Consider the following 26,225-nt stretch of genomic DNA (forward strand, 5'->3'; position numbering starts at 1 on the left):
TGTGTAGTTGGTTTGGGCACTCCACCACTGTGAGGATGCCGGCCAGGTGAGGCCGCAGGTGGGCTCTGGGAGCCGGGAGTAGTTGTTGTGGATGGGGCCCGAGGATCCGGAGGACGGACCCGGGTAGCCCAGTGCCAGAGGGCACCGAGTGGGGTGACAGAGCCAGGAGGGGCTTTCCCCAGTTAGTTAGGTTAGGGTGAGGAGCTAGGTAAGCTCGGGTGGCAACTACAGTGGTGGAGGTGTGCAGGTGGGTAGACCTGCTGGGAGAGCTACACGTCACAGCCCAGAAATTGTGCAAGGGCACCGGGAGATGAATCGGGGGAGTGAGACCCCAAATTGAGAAGCACCACAGTTTGGTCAATGGGAATTGGTTTTTAGAACCCATAGTGTAAGTTGGCCAATGGATTGGCGGGGAAAGACCCCGGGTAGTGTAAAGTGTGTTAATGTCATTTAGAAAGTAGTTAGGATGAAGTCTCCTCGCACCATCTGCATCCACTCACCTGAGGTGACAGGTACTCCACACCATGCCATGTTTTGATTATTTTTTACTGTGCAAATGTTTGGATTGTGAGACGCATCATGACGTGGGTGTGACATTGTGCTTTGATGTTCCATCTCTTCCTCCTTATGAGGATTGATGATGAATTTGGTGATGGCAAATTTTGAAGTAGAGGGATTGTGGAGACGAATTTGGTATAGGAGAAATATGGGGAAGACGTGACAGTAGTGACGAATTTGTAAATGGGTAGATTTTGTAAATATGGGGTAAGGGCAAGGGTAGTGTAGGTGACAGGGGGGTGACGTACGGTAGGGACGAGCTTTCTCACTTCACCCTCTGTACGCATTTCGCCTTGCATTGCCTTATTGATGTGTACCCTTGTGACCTTACCCCTCGCTCAATTGTCCCTTTTGTCTCCCACATGACCTGTGCGCCATGGGGCGCCGAGGGGAGCGTGCGTGAGTCGGCCATTGTGCGCCCGGAACTCTCAGAACCAGCTGTCTGCATCGATGCACCACATTATGGACCACATGTCTGTGGCCGAGCACCACTTATGGACCCCATGGGTTGGGGCATGGCCCCTCTGCTGGAACCGGCCATGAGGGCCCGAAATCTTGCTGGCGGACCTTGGCCACAGGGCACCGATGCCCCACAGGTGAACCACACGTAGTCGGCCCTGTGGGCCATAAATAAAGAAAATAAAATGGGCACGTTGGGCACACTTTATTGCAAATAGGCCGCCAGTAAGAAAATGAAAGAATGACAACATCTGGAAGAACAAATAATAATAACCAGCAGAGGGAGCCGAAGAGCAAGAGACCACCTGCAGGGTTAGGGGTTGTTGATTTTATTTTGATTGAACATTGATGAACAATGGTGACTGCACCGATTGGTGCTTGGGTGTGTATTGGTGCGTTTTTGGGTGCGTTCATGGTGCATTGATGCAGAGCAGACTGTCTCCCCCCCAGAAAGAACAATCACAGGTCCTGGGTTAGTCTTGTAAATAAAAATAGCGTCATTGTAAATAATGCTCCCCACCGTCAGTGTGTAGTTTGAAGACCATTCCGCAATTCGGTTAACTGTGGGCGTGTCTGTTAGGCAGGGTGCAATCGAGCAGCGGGACACATTTATTTATGTTTTAAAACTGTCGCACTCAGGGTCAGGTTAAAAGTAGAGGGAACTACACCTACGTGTCACACTAAATAAAAAAAGTTGTAGGCCCGGGCCATGCCTAAGAGGAGGAGGGTGCAGTGTTGCGGATATGAGGACTGTATATTTTTTTGATTGTGTGCTTTATTATTATTATTATTGTTTATTCTGCGCCCCCTGCCTCCGGAGCTGTGTAAAGGTAAAAGGGCATCCCATAATTAGTCCACAAGCATACACGTCAGCCAATAATAGAATACCCCTGTTCGATAGTTATATCTTATTCTGTGTTTTAGGGTAAGGCTGTGTCTCCCATTAATTGAAGTACTCCATTGTACCAGTGAAAGAGAATAGATCCCCTTTCATTCCCATCCCCAAAATCTCCATTTCCTTTCACATCCCCTTTCGTCATTGCCAAGCCTCGATTGCCAATTACATCCCCTCCAAAACCACCATTGAACATGTGCTCGGGTCGGGGAAGAGGGGCGTGCCCGCCCGTCGTCATCAAGGGGGGAGCCAGAGGGTCGCGTGACCAACCAGGGCCGAGGTGAGCACACCGATGGGTGTGTCCTAAAGGCCGGCGGCTTGATCGCCGGAGGCGCTATAAAGGCGCGCGCGCAAGAAGCGTGGGGTCGGTCGGTGGTGAGGAGTGAGTGGACCAAGAGAGAGAAAGAGTGGTTGGACCAAGAAAGAGAAAGAGTGGTTGGACCAAGAGAGAAAGAGTGGTTGGACAGGGAGACGTGCAAGAGTGTTGTTGAGTTGAGGGTTTGGACCAGACGAGTCAGACGAGTCCTGGCAAAGCAAGCGGCGGCCACAGCAGCAACAACACCCAACAGCCGCTTGGGGCCTGGACGGCGGTTTTGAGCAGGGCCGCGAAGGAACAGCGGCTGCTAAACGCGCCGATCGTGCTGCAGGACCCCCTTGGACCTTCCTCTCCCTCCAACCATCCACCTCCTGCCTTTCCACCCTTCTTGTGTACGTGAGTTTGTTCTGTGTGTCTTGTCCCTGGGTATTTAATTAAGTCTGTATAAGCTAGTATTTGCACTGTGTCACCTGCGTCTTATGTGTTGTAAATAAACGTGACTGCTTTCTTTTTGCTTGTGTGTATAATAAATCCAATTACTCTTCTGTCCGTCTTCTCGTCTTATTCCTTTTCCTCTTTGCATTTCGTCGTTTTAGTCTTTTCCAGATTGGGCAGCTGCGGTGCGATACGGCCAAAGTTCTGGGTGAATCGGGTGAGTCGGGGAACAACTGTTCGGTCGCGGAGCCTTCGCTCGGCAAACAACATCCTAAACCGCGATCAGTAACAATATATATATATATTGTTACGGACACGGCTTAAGATGTTATGATGGGCCGAGCGGAATGGCCGCCGTGTTCGCACAGTTTACCCGATTCCACCCGACGTTGATCAGATCGCGCTATGCTAAATCAATGAAGGAAAGGACACAACGGCTGGGATAAATGAAACGACACAAGGGGTACAGTTCTCAAAACCTCCGGAGGAGGATATAATTGGTGGTGGAGAAAAGGGGGTAGATTACAAGGTAAGAGGTAAAGCACAGAAGAGATAGGCACTTAGACACAATCTTATCTATCCCAGACAGACCACAGACAAACGGAACAAGACTGACTTACACAGGGATTGATGGCAGGGAAGGACAGGCAGTCGATAGCACAAGGTGCACCTTGGCTCAAGGGCAGAATCAAACACGGTCCGGTCCAGAGATGCGGGGAGGTATTGCAGTGCTCGGAGGTGGCGTCCTTCTCTCTCCAAGCTCAGCGCGCATCTCACGTCACCTCCCTCTTCCTGCGCATGCTCAGCGGGGAGTGACACGCCCTCGGCTGGTTGGCTCCGCCCCAGATGGGACCGGTCCGCCGCTTCCATTGGGTGCGGGGGTTACCGGGCTCCGCCCTTGACGAGGATCTGACAGCGAGCCCCTACGTGGTAACCCCGTCGAGCACATGCTCGATGGCGGCTCGTTGGAAAGGCTTGGTGCCCTTTCAACACCCACTACCAACCAAGCCGGAGTGAGGACGCACACTCCCCGCGCCGCCGCCGCTGTTGTTGTTGTTGTTGTTGTACCATGAGGAAGAGCTGCGGGGAGGTATTGGGCGGTCCTAAACTTCCTAACGGTGCCATACAATCACATTCTGGTGCAACGAAGAGTCAGAATTAATGGAAACGAGTCCTTAACTGACATAGACTAAGAATAACTAGCAAGATGTCCTATAGTTGTCTACGTGAGATGCGGTGGACCTGGATGCGACATTTAATGGGGGAAATAGGGGGAGGTCGGGTCTACAGAGTGTTGTTTACAGAAAATGGGACTAGGGAATGGGGGGATTGGGGATAGTTGGGAAGTATGGAGGAAATAGGGGAATATTTACAAGCGGATATGGATGGATGCCAATCTCATATCCGCAACAATATATATATATATATAATTATATATATATATATATATATAATTATATATATATATATATATATAATTATATATATATATATATATATATATATATATATATATATATATATATATATATATATATATACACACACACACACATACATACACATGTCCATTTTGGCATTGGACAGTAGCAACATTGATGTGTTGGTGGTTTGAAGTTTTAAGCGGTGGTGTTGTTTTGTATAATGCAAGGCCTAACATAGTTACGGTTTTCCGCCACCCTTCCTGCCCTTACCAAGGGGAGGTTAAGCCCGTTGTTCTTTCTGGGCCAGCGTAACTGAGACTTGAAGCGCCCCTCCCGGGCAAACGCAAGGTAGGGTTTCGGGACAAGTCTCGCACGTACCTAAATACCTGCGCCGCCGCGGAAGTGGGGAACCAAGCCTCACACGAGCCACGTGTTATTTGGGTACACTAAGCGGATTGCGTACCACGTGGTCCGTGCAGTTACCGTTAGTATTGGAACCCGATTCGAGCGGTTCTATTCGTACCACACTTAGTCAATGATGGAAGGGAAGAGACGGTCGAATGAAGGAAGAACACTATTTAATTATTATTTACACAAGTATGTACAAGTCGGTAGAAAGCAGAGACACAGAGCAGTCTTAAGCAGTCTTATATTAAGCCCAGACACGGGCCCGATCACACTCACAAAGGGGAAATGCAGGTAGAATGGTGTTCACGCGCTGCCTTGGTCGTCCAGGAAAGCCCGGCGTGGCTTTCCCCGGTCACAGCACGTCCGTTGATGAAGGCAAGCAGGCGGTGGAAGGGACCCTTGTAGCACATCTCTCGAACAAAGGGCAGATGAGGCAGGAGAGGAAATGTACGCGTCTCTCGCCGGCTTGACGGTTTTCCCCAGCGCGTTTAGTTGCCGGCGCGCTATCACTCGCGTAACCCAATAGAGGCTCGGCCTCAAGCTCAACTGAGCGTCCAATTTGGTAAGAGCGCTTATAACTTAGTTCATGCGTGTCTTCTTTCTTGTACAACACTCAACTCTCACAGAACTTAGTCAAGCGCCTCCCTTCGCAGAACTGCTCAAGCTCATCACCCAGCTCACCTCTCCCTGAACTGCTCACCACAAACTCATAACTGACTGAACTGCTCACCCCTCACAGGACTTTAATAACTTGCAAGCTCACCCATTCGCAGAACTGCGTTGGGGGCTTCGCGCAACGGGTTTTAGTGCCACGCCCGGAGCCCTCTCGAATGTTCCAAAAACACCCTGTGACGCAGTTCCGCAGCCACTCCCTTTGAGCCCTGATTGGTGGCTCGTGCTTACCGTCAGCTTCTCCGCCGCCCTCAGTCGGTCTTGCCTCGATTTACCAGGCCTGCCTCGTGTTAATTCGTGCCAAAAAGCCAAAGGCGGCATAAGGAAGCGTAAGGCGGCATAAGGCAATGGAGGCGGCATAAGGCAATGGAGGACCTACTCTCATTACTCTACTCAACGCAAGACTAACACAGGAAAAGGACTATTCTCACACATACTAAGAAATAACTGAACTATCGCGAGGCTACGTGTTGTTGTGTGACTAAACTATGAGGGGGAAATTTAACCTTTATTGTACAAAACTCAAAACCGCAACAATACGTTGTGCGAATTTACAAGTTTACTGCACCTGCTTGCTGAGGTTTGCGAAGAAACACCTACTGTTGGCCCCGTAAGCTTCCCCTGTGCGGATGAGCTCTCTGGGTGTCATCGCGTTCTCCTCCTTCCAGCATTCACTCTGTACACCAGGCAGTATCCCATGATTACCAGTGACAAAAATTGATAATAGATTCGTTTTACCAACTGCTTTGAATATAACGATAGGTTTTCTCAACTGAAGGTTAACACTCGTATTCCAATAAAGGCCCAATTCCCGAGACGTCTGCTTTCCTTTGCTACCTGTGGCTGTTCGCATATCTCCGCCAACTTGCAGTTGATAAAAATTAACCACAGAATAACACAAGCCTTGACAATTCCAGCATTTTTCCTGCTTTGATTGTAGTTTTCCACCTTCCCCATGCCCCTGTAACAGTGTAACAATAAAGTGGATGGTTCGGCTGGGTGAAAATATTTGGTGGGAATACCACAAAAATGGCGACTTACTCCATTGGCGAATGGTTTGTACACACGGCATCCTTCAAGAAAAACGTCTGTCTCACAAAAACCTTTGTCCTTGTGCCAGTGGTGGCATCCGGAGCCACTGTAAATACATTTTGTGTCCTCTTGTATATAATTGACTGTAGATTCTAATAATTACAAACCTAAGCTGTCACTATCATACACAGAATTCCAACCCACCTTCCAAGGCAGAAGAAACGGGATGAAGGGTCGTCACAAGTCGACGTCAGACCAAAATCATGGCCTTGCCCTGCTCACCAGGGGCACATCCAAGAGGTAAAAAATGTTCAAGCTTCACATATCAAGGGTTACCTTTACCAGGCTATTTGAAAAAGGCCTATATAGACTAAAGATGTCAAAGAGCAAGGTGTTTCAAGTCATCATCTCATTAACCTTAATTATTATTTTTTGCTCGTGAATTAACAGTAATGAACTGCACACATAATACCTCGTCATTCACTCAGCACTGCCATACACGGTCATCTTATAATACACCTGCAGGACGAATTGGGCTCGGGAAGTGGTGTGGCGGCCATATTGACATGCCGACCATTTTGTAAACAACCCACAGGAAACTGATTGCTTTCAAAGATTGTTTTCATGGAAAATTATCAACTCTCTTGAGTTATTTGCTCCCAAAGTGTGAACACTGAGTGAGGATTCATCCAGCATCAAGATGCTTGTATTTGGGATTACGTTAACAGAGCAGAAGGAGGGATGACAGCCTTTCTTATATAAAGAAATAAATACGCTTTGTTATAAGAATTGCTGATTTAATTTTCAGATTTCACTGAAATCTGATCGGCCCACAAGCTCCGATCCTCAAACACAAAAACAGATTTTGATTAAATACTTTAATTAGTCTGGGAGAGTTCATTGTGTTTCCATGACGCACGTTTGAATAGGCCGAAAAAAAATGGTGGTCAAAGATGACCCCTGCGATGTGAATTTGGGCTGACGAACGATAAAGCCTTTCATGAAGGTAAGCCGTTAATTATCTTCAAAAGGGATGTTTACATTCACCCAAACACCCAGTTTTCATTAATATCCTCTTTCGGAGTTCCCTTTGGATGCATGCAAAGTTTTGGGCCACTGGCTTTCATGATTTTGGAAATATGGATGACACACACACACACACATATATATGTGAAACTTCACTCCTAGTGGTGGGAAGAACTAATGTATGGACTGAGCTTTGTTTCATTCTAATATCTTTACCTATTTTGGAGAAAAAGAATAGAAGGCATTACTTTTCAACACACCCTCATACAAAAGAGATGGCAATCTTCAATTCAGTTAGCGAAGGTAAATGGGAGGAAAAAAATAAAACTGCAGGAAACTTGCTGTGCTCTAATGATGTCCTGTGGGTTTTCCTTTTGGATGGTCTGTTATATCCTAGTGACTAAGCCTGTCCTCAATTGAAGATAACTATAGCATGGACCCATAGAACTGAGCACCGCGAAAAGCCCTCTTTGTTTGAGCGGTGTATAAGCAATTAGTATCGTACGCCGTAATAACATCATAGACGTAATGACGTAGCGTGACAGACGGACACAAAACCGCCGCTACTTTAATATATAGATGACTGGCACCTACTGATTTCTATGATAAAAACTTTTGAGGTGAGATTAACCTGATGATCAGGTTGGAAAGCACAGGTGAATGCTGCAAAGGTTTGGTGTGAAATGCTGCATAGATGTCATTAGTCGGACCGCTCACCTTTACCCCATAGTAGCACCCGGGCTGCATGATAGGACACACGATACCACCCGGTGTCCTGCAGGGCGGCCAAGGTCAAGGGGTCCAGCAATGAAAGCGTCGGAGGCCCGGGTGCTGCAGTCATGATGGAAGAATATAGTGTACGTGCCTCCCAGTGAGATGAGGGAAGGCCTGCAGCACCCTGTGAACACAGGATCAAGTACATGTGCAGTGGTATCATCTCGCCTTTGATTAAATAATATTTAACCTGAACGGCACTCGGTAGACAGCATACCTGTGAAGAATCACTTTAAAATTTCTACTAGCTGGATCCGGATCCGGATCTTCACTAAAATTTAATCGATTCTTCCTTGTCGCACACACAACCTGTTCAACAAGTTTCGCCCAAATCCATCCATAACTTTTTGAGATATCCTGCTATGTATCGTGTTTGGCCCAATCTCCCAATGGTGAAGAATCACTTTTAAAATTCTAGTAGCCGGATCCGAATCCGGCTCTTCACCAAAATCTAATCATTTCGCCCTTGTCACATACGCTACATCTCTGCCAAATTTCGTCCGAATCAGTCCACAACTTTTTGAGATATTTTGTTTACAGACAAACAGACAGTAGTGAAAACATAACCTCCATCCACCTTTGGGGGCGGAAGTAAATATGCTTTAGTGCTGCTTGATCGAGGGATTTCTGGTACTGGGTGAGCCAGAAGGACGAGTGGGTCAGATGGTTGCAGTTTGAATAAAGAGAATTGACACGGAATCCGAACGTCTTTTCCACACTAAATTGGTGACCCCCAAAGTGATCCAAATAGATGGACAAGGAGTTTTTTGTGGTTTTTTTGTATACAGAATCGAGGCACGTGTAAGAGCTAACACATTGAACATGAAAAACATGCACAGGCACACAAAAAATGCAATGAAGGGAGTGGGAGACAAGAGGGGGAGAGAGGGAAGCACACAACCACAACAACAGTCGAGAACAGGGACGTCGGTAGATCTGTGGAAGGGGGAGGGCTGGGGGAGGAGGGAGGGGTACACGGTATAAAACAAATGAACACTTCTAGGAATTTCAGGAAACAATTTGGGGATTTAAAGAGGTGGATTTGGGGTGTTTTAACAGGGGTAGAAAAGATAAAGGTTTTGGATGGGGGAAGACAAGAGATATATATATATCTTTTTTTTCGATACATAATCGAGGCTCGTGAAAGAGCTATCATTTATCACACAAACAAATCAAACAGACAAAGAAACAAAGTGTATAAAAAGGGGAGCGGTAGACAAGATGGGGAGAGAAGGGAAAGCACGTAAACACAACATTTGAGAGGGACATCGGGAATGTGTGGGAGGGAGAGGGCTTGGGGGGAGGCGGCGTGGGAAGGGGGTGGAGGGGGGGGGGGTGGGAGAAGTATAAACACAAGGACACCAAGGACTTCCAGGAAAGAAGTTGGTATTTCAAAAAAGAGGATTTGGGGTGAAATTAGCGGGGGTAGAAAAGATCAAGGTTTTGGATGGGGGAAGATAAGAGATGGTGGTGAACAGCTGTTTTAAAGACCTGGAGGGAGGAGTGGGATTGAAGGGAGTGGGGGAGTTTGGTCCAGAGGCGGGAGAAAAGGGGAATGAAAGAGTGAAGGTGAGCAGAGAGTCTTGATTTTGGCTGTTTAACCATAAGAGGGTTGCAGGCAGATCTAGTGCGACGTTTAGGAATATTTGGGGGACAGAGCCCAGAGAGAGCTGGAGGAGCAAGGCCGGAGAGGAGTCGGTAGAAGACAGAAAGACCACCAACCTGCCTGCGGTGAGTAAGTGAAAGGCCCTCCGAGGTAGCTTCATCACGGGAGATTCCAATGATTCTGAACGCTTTGGTTTCAACAGAGTGAAGATGAGCGAGGTGTGAGGCAGGAGCACCGGCCCAGAGGGGGGAACAGTAGATGGGAGAACAGAACATGGGAGATGGGATTGGAGAGGAGATGGGAGATGACAGGAGATGGGAGAGCAGTGGAGAATAGATGGTGGTGAACAGCTGTTTTAAAGACCTGGGGGGAGGAGAGGGATTGAAGAGAGTGAGGGAGTTTGTTCCAGGGCGGGAGAAAAGAGGAATGAAGGAGTGAAGGTGAGCAGAGAGTCTTGATTTTGGCAGTTTAACCATAAGAGGGTTGCTGGCAGATCTTGTGCGACTTGTAGGAATATTTGGGGGACAGAGCCCAGAGAGAGCTAGGGGAGCAAGGCGGGAGTGGAGTCGGTAGAAGACAGAAAGACCACCAACCTGCCTGTGGTGAGAGAGAGAAAGGCCCTCAGAATCAGCTTCATCGTGGGAGATTCCAATGATTCTGAAAGCTTTGGTTTCAACAGCGTGAAGCCGAGCTAGGTGTGAGGCAGGAGCACCAGCCCAGAAGGGGGGGAACAGTATTCCATTGAGCCACCGATGAAAGCCTTGTATGTGGTGAGGAGTTCAGGAGTGCCCAGAAGGACTTCGCACGATGGAGGATGCCCAGTCGGTGACTGGCTTTGGAGGCCAGATTTGAAATGTGGTTTTCCCAGGAAAGATCATGGCAGATCGTGAGACCCAAAAGCTTGAGCGACAGAACTTCTTGGAGAGGATTGTTGAGAAAGTAGATGGGAGGGTTGTCCAGTCGGTCCTTTCGGAGAGACATAGTAAGCGTGTGAGATTTGTCAGAATTGAAAGACATGTTCCACTTGTTTGACCAGTCTGTGATTTTGTCCAGGTCTGCAGAGAGTGAGGAGGCTGCAGACTGCCGATCTGAGGGATGAGGAATGGAGCGGCAGAGAGTGGAGTCATCAGCAAAGAGATAGAGAGGATTTTCCAGAGAGTCGGAGAGATCATTGATGAAGACGAGAAAAAGCACAGGGCCCAGAACACTACCTTGGGGAACTCCAGCCTGAACAGGAAGGGGCGATGAGAGAAATCCATTCAGGGTCACACGTTGACTACGACCAGAGAGGAGGTCCGCAAGCCATACGTGGAGATTTCCATGGATACCATAGGAGGAGAGTTTGGTGAGCAGAGCTGGGTGCCAGACCGTATCGAAGGCACATGATATGTCAAGGGAGACAGCTCTGATTTCCTGTTTGGCATTGAGGACCTCCATCCATTGTGGAGACAGCAGAAGCAGCATGTCCAGAGTAGAGTGACTTGGTATGAATCCAAATTGATGATCGGAGATCAAATGATGGATTCCATGACTTTGCTGATAATTGGGAGAAGGCTGATTGGTCTGTAGTTGCAAGGATCTGTTTTTGCACCTTATTTGTGTACACAGGTAATGTTGGCTGATTTCCAAGATGCTGGCGGATGACCTCGAGCAAAAGAGAGGGTGAAGAGAACAGAGAGAGGGTGAGATAGAGTGGCAGAGAAGGATTTTAGGACCCGTGGGCTGATGCCGTCTGGTCCAGTTGCAGAATCAGAGTCGAGGTTGAGGAGATTGGCATCATGAAATGCATGGCATCATGAAATCAGGAGATTACCGAGACATTTTGGAGCGCAATTTTCAACCCAGTGTCAGAAAGGTGGGTCTCTGTCGAAGGTCATGGGTCTTGCAGCAGGACAATGACCCCAAACACACTTCAAAAAGCACCCAGGAATGGTTCAGGACAAAACGCTGGACTGTTCTGAAGTGGCCAGCAATGAGTCCAGATCTAAATCCCATTGAACACCTGTGGTGAGATCTGAAAACAGCAGTTGGGAGAAGGCACCCTTCAAATCTGGGAGAACTGGAGCAGTTTGCATAAGAAGAGTAGGCCAAACTGCCAGTAGAGAGGTGGAGGAAGCTCATTCATGGCTATCGGAAGCGCTTGACTGCAGTTATTTTGTCCAAAAAAAGTTATTTTTACACACACACACACACACACGCACACACACACACACACACACACACACACACACACACACACACACACACACACACACACACACACGTCTCTGACCTCTATACTCTCTATATACTCTATCTGTTATGTTCCCCAACCTTACCTGGTTACCTGGTTTTGTCATGATTGCTTTGTTTGCTCCTGCGTCAGTTTATTATAAAATTGTTCAGCATTGAGCCCTTGCTTTGAGAATTCGGTTAGGACTAAAGTACAACACAATTTTTAAGAGACTGTATATTCACCATGTTTTCCAGAGGCACACCACAATCGTCAGAAGAACAGCCCAGATGCTGCTGCATCTGTCTCCGTACGGTGGGCGAATACATGCGCTGCTGTCCATGGGCATCCCTGTTGGTGACCTGAGCCCAAAGGGGGCAGCCAACACCGAGTACATCTGTTTGGTGAGGAGGACCAGTAATAATAATCAGTGATAAATCACAAGGTTAAAAAAACCACCTTTAGAGGCCATTTTTCCCCGCAAAGCAGGGGTTGGCCTTTTTCGGGGACCGTGGTTGTTGTTGTTTTTTTGGTCCCCTTTTTGAAGCAATGTTTTACGGCCGGATGCCCTTCCTGCCGCCAACCCTGTTTGTCGCCTTTTACGACAAGCAGGGAATTACCAGTGAACTGGTACTCAATTAGCCGACCTCGGAAGGTATGACAGGCTGAGTCAACCCCCCTGGCGTTAATTCAGCGATCGACCGGGATTCGAACCCAGGATCCTAGGATCCTAAGCTGGCACCCTAGCCGCTAGCCCAACACCAGGGTCTATAAATCACAAGGTTGTGGACTGCATTCCATACATGGTCTTGGTTCATAAAAAACAGTTCAGACCCTAACCCTGGATAAGCTGTTACTCCAACACAGAGCCCTCAAGCAAGGTGGGAATTTTGGGATTTGGCCAGGTTACCAGCACATTATCTGGTTATCTCATTATCTAGTTCCATCAAGTTGTGTCCGACTTGTGGTGGCATTCGTGAACAGATTTCTCCAAACATTCCTATCCTGCACTGCTTCCCGAAGCTCTGGTGGAGTCTTTACCCCATCCGTCATGGAGTGCATCATTGTGTGTGCCATTATTTTAGAGGGGACATTAAGCTGGCTGTCCTGTCTGCTCTAGTGCTTGGACTATGCAATTTTTGCAATAAAGGAGGCAATACTTATTGGGACTTTTGATTTGAGGTTTCGTCTCTTACCAGACATGGAACAGTCAGACCATTTGCTGAACAGATCTTTGGAAAAGCCGAGCACGTGGATGAGCTCGTGTGTGGTCATCTGTGGAAAAAGTCCTCAATATGAGAGCAGAATGCATTCGTGAGCTCATCTTTAACTCTTAGATGCAGGCGTCAAAAATCCTACATAAATGCAGCCATTGGGCCTCGGAGGCTCAACGGATGTATTCGTGTTTTTTTTTTTTTTTTATAGATTTTTTTTCTTTCATATCCTTTTTCAATCCATGTCGATGCTCATGGATGTGTATTTGCTCAGAAAATGTGAATTATTGATCCTATTAGTTGGAAGAATCCCATACAAGTAATGAACCTTTTTTTTTCTTTTTTTGCAAAACAATTTTTTTGTTCTTGATTTTTCAACTTTTTTTTCCTCTAAAAGGTTGAGGCTCATGGAGGAGTATTTGCTCAAAAAATATGATTCACTAATCCTTTTATTTAGAATGTATATGTCCATAACTGTCAAAAATCCTACACCAATGCAGCCATTGGGCCTCAGAGGCCCCACTAATGTATTTGTGTAAAGTTTTTTTATTTTCATATTTTTGTCACTGAATTATTTGTAACCAAGTTATAGGAGCATATAATGAGGGTCATATCAAGAAAATAATGATATAATAAAGTAGTACAACAACATTTATGCGGGGGCTCGAAGGCCCCAGGCCTGCATTCGTGTCGGATTTTCAGGTTATAAGTGAAGAATGAAGACTTTCCCACGAGCCTGAATGAATTTTTTAATTATTTATGTCACTGAATTTTGTTTAACAACATGAAAGTCGGTGAAAATGAGGGTCTGGTGAAAATGAGGCTCTGGTGAAAATGAGGCTCTGGTGAAAATGAGGCTCTGGTGAAAATGAGGCTCTGGTGAAAATGAGGCTCTGGTGAAAATGAGGGTCTGGTGAAAATGAGGCTCTGGTGAAAATGAGGCTCTGGTGAAAATGAGGCTCTGGTGAAAATGAGGCTCTGGTGAAAATGAGGATCTGGTGAAAATAAGGGTCTGGTGAAAATGAGGCTCTGGTGAAAATGAGGCTCTGATGAAAATGAGGCTCTGGTGAAAATGAAGCTCTGGTGAAAAAATGAGGCTCTGGTGGAAAAATGAGGCTCTGGTGAAAATGAGGCTCTGATGAAAATGAGGCTCTGGTGAAAATGAGGCTCTGATTGGTGATCACATTGGGGGGGGGGGGGGGCGGGCGTGATCAGATTCAGGAAAGTCTTGCTACTTTTATTGAGTGGGCAAAGGATTGGCAGGTGTAGTTTCACCTGAAGAAATGTATGGTGCTGGGGATGGGTGAAAATGATGAAATGGAGATTACACAATGCAAGGGGCAATCCTAGAGCGTGTCACACACAAGAAGGATCTGGGGGTGGTAATACGTACAGGGGGTAAACAGACAGCACAGTGCCAGGTAGCTATAGGTAAGGCAAGCAGGGTTTTAGGTTGTATTAGTAGGGGGATACATAATAAATCCTTTTGAAGAGGAAGTGCTGACACTAAATAGGAATTTAGTGAGGCTTCATTTAGAGACATCTGAGGAAGGCCATAGAGAGGGTTCAGCATAGAGCTATTTAATTAATCCTGGGCCTAGCTAGACTAAGCTGTGAGGAGTGCCTAAAGAAGACAGTACAGTAGTTTATACATTAGAAAGGAGGCGATTACAAGAGGAGATCTGATAGAGATGTTTAATGTAATGAAGAGCAGAGACAGAATAAGTGCGGAAGAATTTTTCTGCAGAATGGACACTGGTAGGACTTCGGACCACAGCCTGAGAGTAAACTGGCGGAGAGTTAAGACGACACTAAGGCTTTCACTCATAGAGTAGTTATACATGGAAGTAACTTCTGAGAAAGGTTGTGGCAGCAGGAACAGTAGATAGGTTTAAGCTGGAGTAAGCTGGGTACCAGGAAGCACTGAGGATCGAAGGATACATGGATACTGGCGAGGCTGGTCGACAGTTTGGGTATGGATCAGTGATTGGTTCAGGTGTCGTGTTCGTGTTGTCTGTAAAAGGGTCTCATCAAAAGGTTAATTTAAGTCGATAAACTGATAGATTGGATTAATGTAGTGTTGATATAGTGCAGGTGGATGCTTTTTGTTTGCATCGCTACCATGAGCATCTGCTGACGATCATAAACAGCGGAGCGAAGCATGTTGGGGCAGAAGTTGATGGCTCCAGCTATGGGACGGTTGTTCTGGTCCACCTGACAGAAGCCTCCATAAGCGATTATCTGCAAAACACGGATTTGAAACGGACATCAATGTTATTTTCTGACGACGTCACAATGCATACATACCCTTAACTCAGAACTCAATGCTATGAAGAGGTGAATTTAACTCTTATAACATAATTCTGATGTTGTGCAAAGTATATATATGGTGTACTAGTAGAAGTACCCGGCGTTGGCGGGCGGGAGGGGGGGGGGTAAGGGAGGGGAATGGGGGGGGGAAGGGGTGGGAATGGAGGGGAGGGGGGAGGAGGAAGGGGTGGGAATGGGGGGGAGGGGGAAGGGGGGAAGGGGAGGAAAGGGGGGAGGGGGGAAGATGAGGAGGGAAGGGGGAAGGGGAGGAAGGGAGGGGGAGGGGGAGGGGGGCAAGGGGGGGAGAAAGGGAGGGTGGAGGGGGAAAGGGGGAGGCAGGAGAGGAAGGGGAGGAAGGGGGGTTCATCACCTTTTCATTAAATATATGCTGGTGAATGTGGCATTCATCATGTTTCTGAGTTAAGTGTGATGCGGAACATTAAGAAGAAGAAGAAGCCATATTACCAAATTCGTACACTTCCGGAATTGTTTGATTTATTAGTGTTCAAATGTGTGGTGATTGTTTTGTATTTATTTACGTGAATGTGTACTTGTATATAACTGTCATTCACTTTAAAATGATTAGGCACGATTGAGCAATAATGTTTTTTAAACTAAAAAAAAACGATCTTTTTTTTTTTCAAAAATTTTTTATTTTGCCTAAAACACTCCCAGGCACTCACTGATGAACCTCTGAAAGTTTGACGAAGATCCGTTCAGCCATCTCTGAGAAAAATGACGACACAGACAGACAGACAGACAGACAGACAGACAGACAGACATCTCTCTTATATAGTAGATACCATTTGGCTAACTCGTTAGTGAGCCAGCTAGCTTTTATTAACAATCTGAGATAAACATGCTTATTACCCTGCGCTCGCGAAGCGAAAAGCGGGGTTAAGCATTCAGGTGTCTGCATTTTAAAAATTCATTTCCTCGGCAACCGTTGTTCCGATTTTCACCATAGGAGCGCCTCCCCCTGTAGAATATTTTAATGATTATTATGACGTCATAGGTCACGTGGTACAGGCGCCATCTTGGAAAAACTTCGCACCTCTATATCTCTGAAAGCACTCCATGGAAATTTTTTTAACCTGGCTCATTGTCAAGTACTCACCATGGGGAATAAGATATGTTGATGGTGATGTCATCGGTGCCTTCGTTATGAAGTCATAATTCGACAAGTACAACACTTATCCATCCGATCATTATGAATTTATTTTCAGCAACTGTTGGTCTGATGGACACGAAATTTTCACCATAGGAGCGACTCCTCATTTAGAATATTTTAATGATAATCATGACGTCATAGGTCATGTGGTACAGGCGCCATCTTGGAAAAACCCAAAAAATGTTGCACCTCTATATCTCCAAAACCGCTCTATGGAAAAAATTTAAACATGGGTCATTGTAAATAGCTACATATGGGGAATAGGTGTTGTTAACAATGACGTCATTTGTGCCATAATTATGACGTCATAATTAGACAGGAACAACGCTTAGTCTGATCAGTTTCAAATGTATTGAGTGTGATCTATGCAACAATTATATTAGAGAATATAAATTTATGATGTCATCGCTCACGTGGTCTGACAGCCATATTGGATCAAAGAAAAAAAAAAGTACAAAAACAGAAGAGCTGGCTCGCAATATGTTGACTGCGCAGGGTAAGTATTCTATGAATACCATCTCGTTCTCCAAGCAATAATTAGATTTTAATTCACAAGCTCTAGGTTGCAAGTTGCTTCTTGGTACCCACTACAGGAGTACAGGAGTAGTGGGTACCAAGAAGCAACCCTCTCTTCATCACTAGACCTTGCGCAAATTGTTAATAAGGGGAGCGAGACAGATTGTAATTGTCTATATGTAGTTCTCACCCCTGTATGGCAACGGGGTCTCTCGGCCACCTGAACATACAGGACGAAGTCTGCTTCCGGTACTCCAGAGCCATCATGACGCACAGGTGTCGGCTCCCCTATCTCGGGCCACAGCGAGAAGCCTCGCAGGTGTGTTTCTGGAATCTGAGCACATCAATATCGGTCTCGGGTTCTGGATCTATAACTGAGCAACGAAGCGGTTATAACAAACACATCCGAGTTGTTTTGTCTCAGCTAGACCATTGTGGTGATGCTCATGCAGGGCGTCATGTAGTTCACCAGAAACAAAGTTTATTAAGCCTGTTGTATCAACTCCTTGCACTCACTCACTATATTTCAACCCCTACAGCTCCTATTGGCTAATAGTTATGGCAAGTGAAGTGAAAAATGGTTTGTGGTTCTATTAGTGTCATGCAGTCTTCCCTTTAGGATAGGGGTTTGGCAATCCTTTGTGACGAGAGTTGTGCATCACATTAATCAATAATAATGATAATAATAATAAATACCTTCACTCCGAGGCAAGTCTCCCCTGTGTATCGTTTGTCGACACGTGCACATCTGTAGAAGATCAAATATAAGTTATTGTACACCACTCCTTTCCTATTCCATCTCCAGGAGCTGCATGACGTCATCGCCGGGCATCGAAGGGGGCCCGGCGATGACGCGCGCTGAAAGGGAGTACTCAGTTTTCACTCTGGTTGTTTGTTTTCTTTCTTTCTTTCTTGTTTGTTTGTCTGTGTGATATCTTAGCCATCCTCTGAGCTAGGAAGCTGAAATTTGAGCACATTAGTGAGTAAGTACTTTGTCAAAAACAGTATTTTCTATTTTTGGATTAATCAATTAATTTATTGATTATCGATTTATTAATCACTTGTTTATTTTATTTCTCATCTGGACAATATCTCAGGAACCTTTTGAGTTAGGAAGCTGATATTTGGACATGACAATGACCAAGTGATTTGGCTGTAAAGGCTATTTTTGATTTATTGATTAATAAATTAATCGATTAATTTAATTATTTGATTAATCACTTAATTATATTCTTTGAAGTGACAGATTCAGAAGAAACGGTGGTGGTTTAGGTATTCTATTAGCCAATTGATTAATAATTTAAATATTTTACGATTATTATTTATTTACTTTCATTATTAATCACTGATTTATTTTCTTTCTCCTTTGGGCAATATCTCGGGCACCTTTTGAGCGAGTAAGCTGAAATTTAGACATGACAATGACCAAGGGATTTGGCTAAAAAGGGTATTTTTGATTTATTGATTAATCAATTAAATGATTAATTATTTATTGATTAATCAATTAAATGATTAATTATTTATTGCTTAATCAATTAATTGATTAATTATTTATTGATTAATCAATTAATTGATTACTTATTTATTGATTAATCAATTAATGAATTATTTATTCATTTTTACAGCTAATCATTTATTTAATTAATTTTTTTAAGGTTACAGCTTTGTATGAAACACTTTTGGTTTGGGTATGTTATTAGCAAATTGATTCGGAAATAAATTATTTTATGATTATTATTTATTTTAATTACAATTAATCAATCAATCATTGTACACCTCTCCCTCCCAATACCTTCTCTATGTGTTGCACGGCGGCATCGCTGGGTGCCGCAGGTGCCCCAGCAATGCCGCGGGAGGATATTTATTTATTTGTCATGGGGGCGGTGGTGTACTTTGAATGTATCTGTACTTGTTGAAAAATGTATTTACTTTTTTAATTTAATTTTATTTGCACAGTACCCTTTACTGGTATATAAGCACCTAAGCAAGCACTCCATGAGCTGGTTCCATTAGGTGAGCATAATCACTGGACCTAGGCCTAGGTATTGCTCACCGACCACCGTTGAGCACGAGTGGAGGCCAGAATGCGAGACAGCACCGGGACAGTGAGCGCCCAAGCAGGAGAGGTCCAGATACCTGCACCACTGTAGGACATACAAACTTAAAGTACAGGTTGTTTGGGTGATGGCGGTGTTTCGAATGAAGTCCAAAACGGTGAGAACGTCCGATAGCACAGAGTCGGTTCTGATGAGCTATAAGTGGATGAGAAGAGTTGAAATGAAACACAGAGACTCACCGGACAGAATTCGCGAGAGATGTCGGGTCACGTGCACCAGGTCGTCCTCGAGCCTGGCCATCTCCTCGGGGAGCAGCAGACCGTGTGGTTCGGCCTGCAGGTGTACGGCCACGCGGAGGTCTTTGCGTCGGGCTAAGCGGGGTCTCCGTCGGCCGGGGGTGCTCCCGTATGACACAATGGTGCGGGGCACGGACGCGGGCTGCACCGATTCGTGGACACATGCGGCTCTCGGTACATCGGTGCTGGGGATTGGGATCGCTCTGGCAGAGACGAGCAAGATTAGAAAGAGCAACGGTAACACTAACATCCGAACTCGGACACGCACTCTGCTGTACCTCCGTTCAACAGAAAATGTCTCCATCGTCCAGGTAAAGCAGGACCAACCAACTGAGGCCTCACATCGAGCACCAAGAGGCCGCCATGCAGCGATTATTCCTCGACCGCTGAGTAAGTTGACTCGAGTCGAATCACGAAGTTTCAGTAACAATCGAGGAACTTATATCGCGTCACTAAACGATTCAACCTTCGGTGTGGTCGCTTCGACTCTAAATTACAAGTTTAAACGGCGACCTCGGGGACTCGCAATGAAAGTTTCCAAGAATCCCGCGTCCGCTGCTCGCCCACGTGGAGCCATCGCCATGGCGACGGGACGCGCGCACGAGGCGAATGGCGGCGGTTTCCCCAACGCATCGGCAGGGGGACCTCGAACCTGGTCCGTTCCTTCGCTGGTCCTGCGAGGAGGTGGCCCAATGGGTAGCGGATATGGGGCTTCCACAGTACTGCGTAAGGGAACTTGCTAAACATTTACCAGATTATTATTAATATTAAAAACTTTTTTTATGGAATGAATGTGCAATAACTTCTGGGAGCTCGAGTAAGTTTATTGTCTTTTAATATGAGTGTAACATCGATGGAGGCATAATTTGAGGTCTGGTGAAGCTGGTACTCATTTTGCGGACCTCGGATGGATGGCAGGCTGAGTCAACCCACGTGGTGTTAATTCAACGTCACGACAGGGGCTCCAACTCAGGACCCTAATATCTCGAGCGAGCTAACACCAGGCTTTGAGGTCTCGTACTAGTAGCTCGGTGATGCTAACACCCATTATTAGGGTGAATCGTTCACATTGTTATACAAGGATGAAATGTGGCATGGATGTTCTTATATAGATGCACTTTAAATCCAGCCGATTAGCCCACTCGAAAATCCAGCATGGCCGCCATATTTTTCATTTTTCTTCTTCAAAATGGCCACCAAAATTGATAAAACGTTTTAATATTTCATTTAGGACGTACGAGTATCAATACAAAATCACAGAACTACATATTATCGATACGAGGGAGTTTAAATTATCAATTTACCTTATTAAGATAAATTGTACATTTTAGCTACCTTTTATTGATATAATACGTAGGTAGTTCTGTGATTTTTGTATTGATACTCGTACGTCCTAAATTCATTACATCTGTTAGTACATATCCTACTACAGCCCAATTATTCCCACCTTCTTGTGTTGGATGGGGAAAGTTTTTGTCCCAAATCCTCCATGAACCGGCTGATCAGCTCTGACGTTCGACTATAGCTGATTGTGGCAAGAACTTGTAATTCATGGCGGTGCGTGGACGTTATAGTGGTCCTAATGCTAGCAGGTGGGACAACCGGCTGAACGTAGATTCAAGCGACGCCACACATCATGATCCAATTACATCAAATCACAGAGAGAATCAAACCACAGTTTTGTCCTTTTTCTTGGGATATTGGCTTGGGATATTTTTCTTGGGATATATTTGAGTTGGGCCATGCTTGCATACTGCAAGCACCTACTGGGATAAACCCTATAATGCATACATAATGAATATAACCTTTATATATACACAAAGAATTAAGTTAAGCACCCCCCCCCGTTTTTTTACAACCTCGCACATTACAAGTTTGTTGTCGTCAAAACAGTGTAATATACCCATGATATTGCTATATTTTCTGGAGAAGTGATATTATGGTCACATAAAAACATAACAATCATGCCGTTTTCAATATTTTATTCTGAATAATTTAAGGTGAAATTTTTTGGGAATTTTAGGCATATTTTCACCTCAATTTAAGTATGGAGCTATAGGTCCATCACGGACAGTGTGGATGACGTTTATGTTTTCTAACGTACAGTCATTGTTCTGAGAAGACCTCTAGCGATCTCTGCGTCAATAACGTGTGTAGGACCCACGTGATCGGATCACTGACTCAACCCTACGTCTCATAGACCCTGTAAGCCGTCGTATGCGTTGCTGTGGCAGGTTGAACCCCCTCGAGCACGTTTGGGACATGTTGGGACGACAAATTGCGAAGATGGTCCCTCCAATAGCCAATCTGGATGAATTGGAACGTGCATTACATCGGGAATGGAACAACCTGCCACAGCAACGCATACGACGGCTTACAGGGTCTATGAGACGTAGGGTTGAGTCAGTGATCCGATCACGTGGGTCCTACACACGTTATTGACGCAGAGATCGCTAGAGGTCTTCTCAGAACAATGACTGTACGTTAGAAAACATAAACGTCATCCACACTGTCCGTGATGGACCTATAGCTCCATACTTAAATTGAGGTGAAAATATGCCTAAAATTCCCAAAAAATTTCACCTTAAATTATTCAGAATAAAATATTGAAAACGGCATGATTGTTATGTTTTTATGTGACCATAATATCACTTCTCCAGAAAATATAGCAATATCATGGGTATATTACACTGTTTTGACGACAACAAACTTGTAATGTGCGAGGTTGTAAAAAAACGGGGGGGGTGCTTAACTTAATTCTTTGTGTATATATTTGATGAAGTGGATTGTGCTGCAATCCTTGCATTCTGTGAGCTGCTAAATAACTCAGGTACAAGAATTGGGGATTATAATGTAAAATACGACAAAAGTTGTAAAATTAAACGATTCCTTACATTCCATTGGGTTGCTAGGCAACGCCAAGGGTCTTCATTTGTGATTCTATGTCGAAGATACATTTTGCCCATTCGAGTTATCAGCACCACAACCTCACCACCAGACACGGGAGTGAAAGCATTAAAGCGTTTCCTCTGGGTTTGGGAGATCTGTAGTTTGAATCCTGACCGAGTCGTACAAACGAATTAAAAAATTAGAGGGTGTCATAGAACACCTTAACCTACACAGTCTTGAGAAAAAAAGTACATCGGCGGGGTCTGCGAGCATAAAAATTTGATTGGCCGAGATGATGTAAAATGCCGTAATATTTTGTCCAAGTACTGTTAAAAGAAAGGTTTTAGAAAGTGTCAAAAAGGCGATTTGTGTCCTACATTCTTCAAATATACACTACATGACCAAAAGTATGCGGACATCCCTTCTAATTAATGGATGCGGGCTATTTCAGCCACACCCATTGCTGACAGGTATATGTAATCAAGCACACAGCCATGCAATCTCCATAGACAAACATTGGCAGTAGAATGGGCCGTACTGAAGAGCTCAGTGACTTTCAACGTGGCACCATCATAGGATGCCACCTTTCCAACGAGTCAGTTCATCAAATTTCTGCCCTGCTTGAGCTGCCCTGGTCAACTGCAAGTGTTGTTATTGTAAAGTGGAAACGTCTCGGAGCAACAACAGCTCAGCCGCGAAGTGGTAGGCCACGCAAGCTCACAGAATGGGACTGCTGAGTGCTGAAGCGCGTAGCACATAAAAATCGTCTGTCCACAGTTGTTACACTCACTACCGAGTTCCAAACTGCCTCTGGAAGCAATGTCAGCACAACAACTGTTCATCGGGAGCTTCATGAAATGGGTTTCCATGGCCGAGCAGCCGCACACAAGCCAAAGATCACCATGCGCAATGCCAAGCGTCGGCTGTAGTGGTGTAAAGCTCACCACCATTGGACTCTGGAACAGTGGAAATGCGTTCTCTGGAGTGATGAATCACGCTTCGCCATCTGGCAGTCCGACGTACGAAACTGCATTTGGCGGATGCCAGGAGAACACTACCTGCCCGACTGCATAGTGCCAACTGTAAAGTTTGGTGGAGGAGGAATAATGGTCTGGGGCTGTTTTTCATGATTCGGGCTAGGCCCATTAGTTCCAGTGAAGGGAAATCTTAACGCTACAGCATAAAATGACATTCCAGATGATTGTGTGCTTTCAACATTGTGGCAACAGTTTGGAAAAGGCCCTTTCCTGTTTCAGCATGACAATGCCCCCGTGTACAAAGCGAGGTCCATACAGAAATGGTTTGTTGAGATCGGTGTGGAAGAACTTGACTGGCTTGCACAGAGCCCTGACTTCAACCCCATCAAACACCTTTGGGATGAATTGGAATGCCGATAGGGAGCCAGGCCTAATCACCCAACATCAGTGCCCGACCTCACTAATGCTCTTGTGGCTGAATGGAAGCAAATCTCCGCAGCAATGTTCCAACATCTAGTGGAAAGCCTTCCCAGAAGAGTGGAGGCTGTTATTGCAGCAAAGGGGGACCAACTCCATATTAATGCCTATAAATTTGGAATAAGATGTGTGATGTCTGGGTATCCACATACTTTTGGTCATGTAGTGTATAATTCAATTGAAAAAAAAAAAATGCAGGTCAAAGAAAGAAAAAAAAACCTGGAAGTTTACCGCCGTTGCTGCAGCGTCTATTACACCACCTTATTTAATACGTTACATTAGTTCTTCGTACCTGTTGTTTGTGTCCTTTCGGACATCCTAAAAAATAGTAAGTTTCCTGTTTGGAATTGTTTTCCATTTTGTTTGACTGCCAGAGAGGCAGACACAGTTAAGATATTATCTCACTCCTCCCTGCGGATGCACGATTGAGTCACATTTAGAGCCAAAGTACTCCAAACCTACAGGTTTGTTTTCTGATTAATGTTCTGATTTGTGTTCAAAATACATCATTCAATTTGAAATAAGTTTTTCCTCAATCATATACTGACGTTTATTCCTTCGGCGTCTGGCGATGCTACTGTGCAGCACATGGAGGTGGAATTGGGAAGGAACGGTGTACAAAAATTGATTGATTCATTTTTTAATTGCGTAATTAAAATAAATAAATAAATAATCATAAAATAGTTCTTAATCAATTGGCTAATGGCACAACTAAACCACCACTGTTTCATCCAAATCTGTAACTTTTTCAAAATGAAGTAATTAATTGAAAAATTAAATAATGCTGTGCCCTCCTTTGCGATCCTCTCACCACTTTCCGGGGGTTCGCTTACTTTTGCACAGTAGCTGTGATTTTAATTTTTTTTTTTTTTTTAGTTGGAGGACACATTAAACCACACCACAAACACATTAAACAACACCTTTGTGGAGGACCACAAAAGGACACATTAAGTGATTTAAAGAATTATGGTGGAGGGGACATTGAGACACAGACCTCCCCGAAGGGCAGGAAAGACATTTTGCTTTCTCACTTGTACATGCTTTGACACATGTCCTACCATTTGACACAGAAACCAAACACTTATGATAGACATCCATTAATGAAATAGCTAGTCTATCTTACTCCCCTTACCCCCCTCTGGCTGTTCCCGCAACACTATATATTTTTGTTTTTTTGGGAGGTTATTCTGCTTTTACTTTTACACAAATATAAGTTGAGTTGGATGTTATGGATTGATGGGGACGAATGGGGAAGCCGGTCAACTTTGAACAAACGATCGCCACTTTGTTTTTTTTGTATACAAGATCGAGGCTCGTGTGTAAGAGTTAACATTAATGACAAAAACAAACAAACGGACATATAAGACGAAATAAATGGAGCGGGAGACAATATGGGGAGAGAGGGGGAAGCACACAAGTACAACATTTGAGAGCAGGGACATCGGGAGATCTGTGGGAGGGAGAGGGCTTGGGGGGAGGAGGCGTGGGAAGGGAGGAGGGGGTGGGAGAGGTATAAAACACATGGATACAGCTCGGACATCCAGGAAAGAAGTCGGAATTTCAGAAAAGTGGATCTGGGGTGAATTAACAGGGGTAGAAAAGATCAAGGTTTTGGATGGGGGAGGATAAGAGATGGCGGTGAACAGCTGTTTTAGAAAAATTGTTTCAATTTATTTGGAACAGCTGTTTTTAATTCTTATTTTCCTCCTCAGTTCATTGAGTTTGATTTATTTTCTGTAAAAACCTCCAATCTTTTAATTAATCTCACTGGTTTCCATATTTTTATATTTTTCCTCCCTCTCTCTTTCTCCCTTTCCTCCCTCTCTCTTTTCTCCCCTTTCCTTCCTCTCTTTTTTCTCCCCTTCCTCCCTCTCTTTTTTTCTCCCCCTTCCTCCCTCTCTTTTTTCTCCCTTTCCTCGCTCTCTTTTCTCTCCCTTCCTCCCTCTCTTTTTTCTCACCCTTTCTCCCTCTCTTTTTTCTCCCTTTCCTCCCTCTCTTTTTTCTCCCTTTCCTCCCTCTCTTTTTCTCCCTTTGCTCCCTCTCTTTTTTCTCCCCTTTGTCCCTCTCTTTTTACTCCCTTTCCTCCCTCTCTTTTTTCTCCCCTTCATCCCTCTCTTTTTTCTCCCTTTACTCCCTCTCTTTTTTCTCCCTTTCCTCCCTCTCTTTTTTCTCCCTTTCCTTCCTCTCTCTTTTCTCCCTTTCCTTCCTCTCTTTTTTCTCCCCTTCCTCTCTCTCTTTTTTCTCCCCTTCCTCCCTCTCTTTTTTCTCCCCTTCCTCCCTCTCTTTTTTCTCCCTTTCCTCCCTCTCTTTTTTTCTCCCTTTCCTTGTTCTCTTTCTCTCCCCTTCCTCCCTCTCTTTTTTCTCCCTTTCCTCCCTCTCTTTTTTCTCCCTTTCCTCCCTCTCTTTTTTCTCCCTTTACTCCCTCTCTTTTTTCTCCCTTTCCTCCCTCTCTTTTTTCTCCCTTCTCTTTTCTCCCTTTCCTTCCTCTCTTTTTTCTCCCC

At 45.0% G+C, this 26,225-nt stretch overlaps 1 protein-coding gene across 1 annotated transcript in view; it reads right to left on the reverse strand.

Moving 5' to 3' along the window:
• Positions 1–19,950, reverse strand: part of CIROP (ciliated left-right organizer metallopeptidase) — a 39,388-nt gene extending 19,438 nt beyond the window's left edge. Inside the window, exons 1-11 of the mRNA XM_078769261.1 lie at positions 19,325–19,950; positions 19,082–19,172; positions 17,725–17,776; positions 17,219–17,362; positions 15,153–15,272; positions 13,014–13,092; positions 12,063–12,214; positions 7,943–8,123; positions 6,404–6,473; positions 6,209–6,305; positions 5,736–5,843 (exon numbers count right to left, since the gene is read on the reverse strand). Of these exons, the coding sequence (XP_078625387.1) occupies positions 5,736–5,843; positions 6,209–6,305; positions 6,404–6,473; positions 7,943–8,123; positions 12,063–12,214; positions 13,014–13,092; positions 15,153–15,272; positions 17,219–17,362; positions 17,725–17,776; positions 19,082–19,172; positions 19,325–19,685 (1,455 nt within the window). The 5' untranslated portion in view covers positions 19,686–19,950. The remainder of the gene's footprint in view (positions 1–5,735; positions 5,844–6,208; positions 6,306–6,403; positions 6,474–7,942; positions 8,124–12,062; positions 12,215–13,013; positions 13,093–15,152; positions 15,273–17,218; positions 17,363–17,724; positions 17,777–19,081; positions 19,173–19,324) is intronic.
• Between the last annotated feature and the right edge of the window lie 6,275 nt (positions 19,951–26,225).

Source organism: Myxine glutinosa, unplaced genomic scaffold (genome assembly GCF_964187855.1).
Source record: "Myxine glutinosa unplaced genomic scaffold, kmMyxGlut1.1 SCAFFOLD_1837, whole genome shotgun sequence".
Lineage (NCBI taxonomy): Eukaryota > Metazoa > Chordata > Myxini > Myxiniformes > Myxinidae > Myxine > Myxine glutinosa.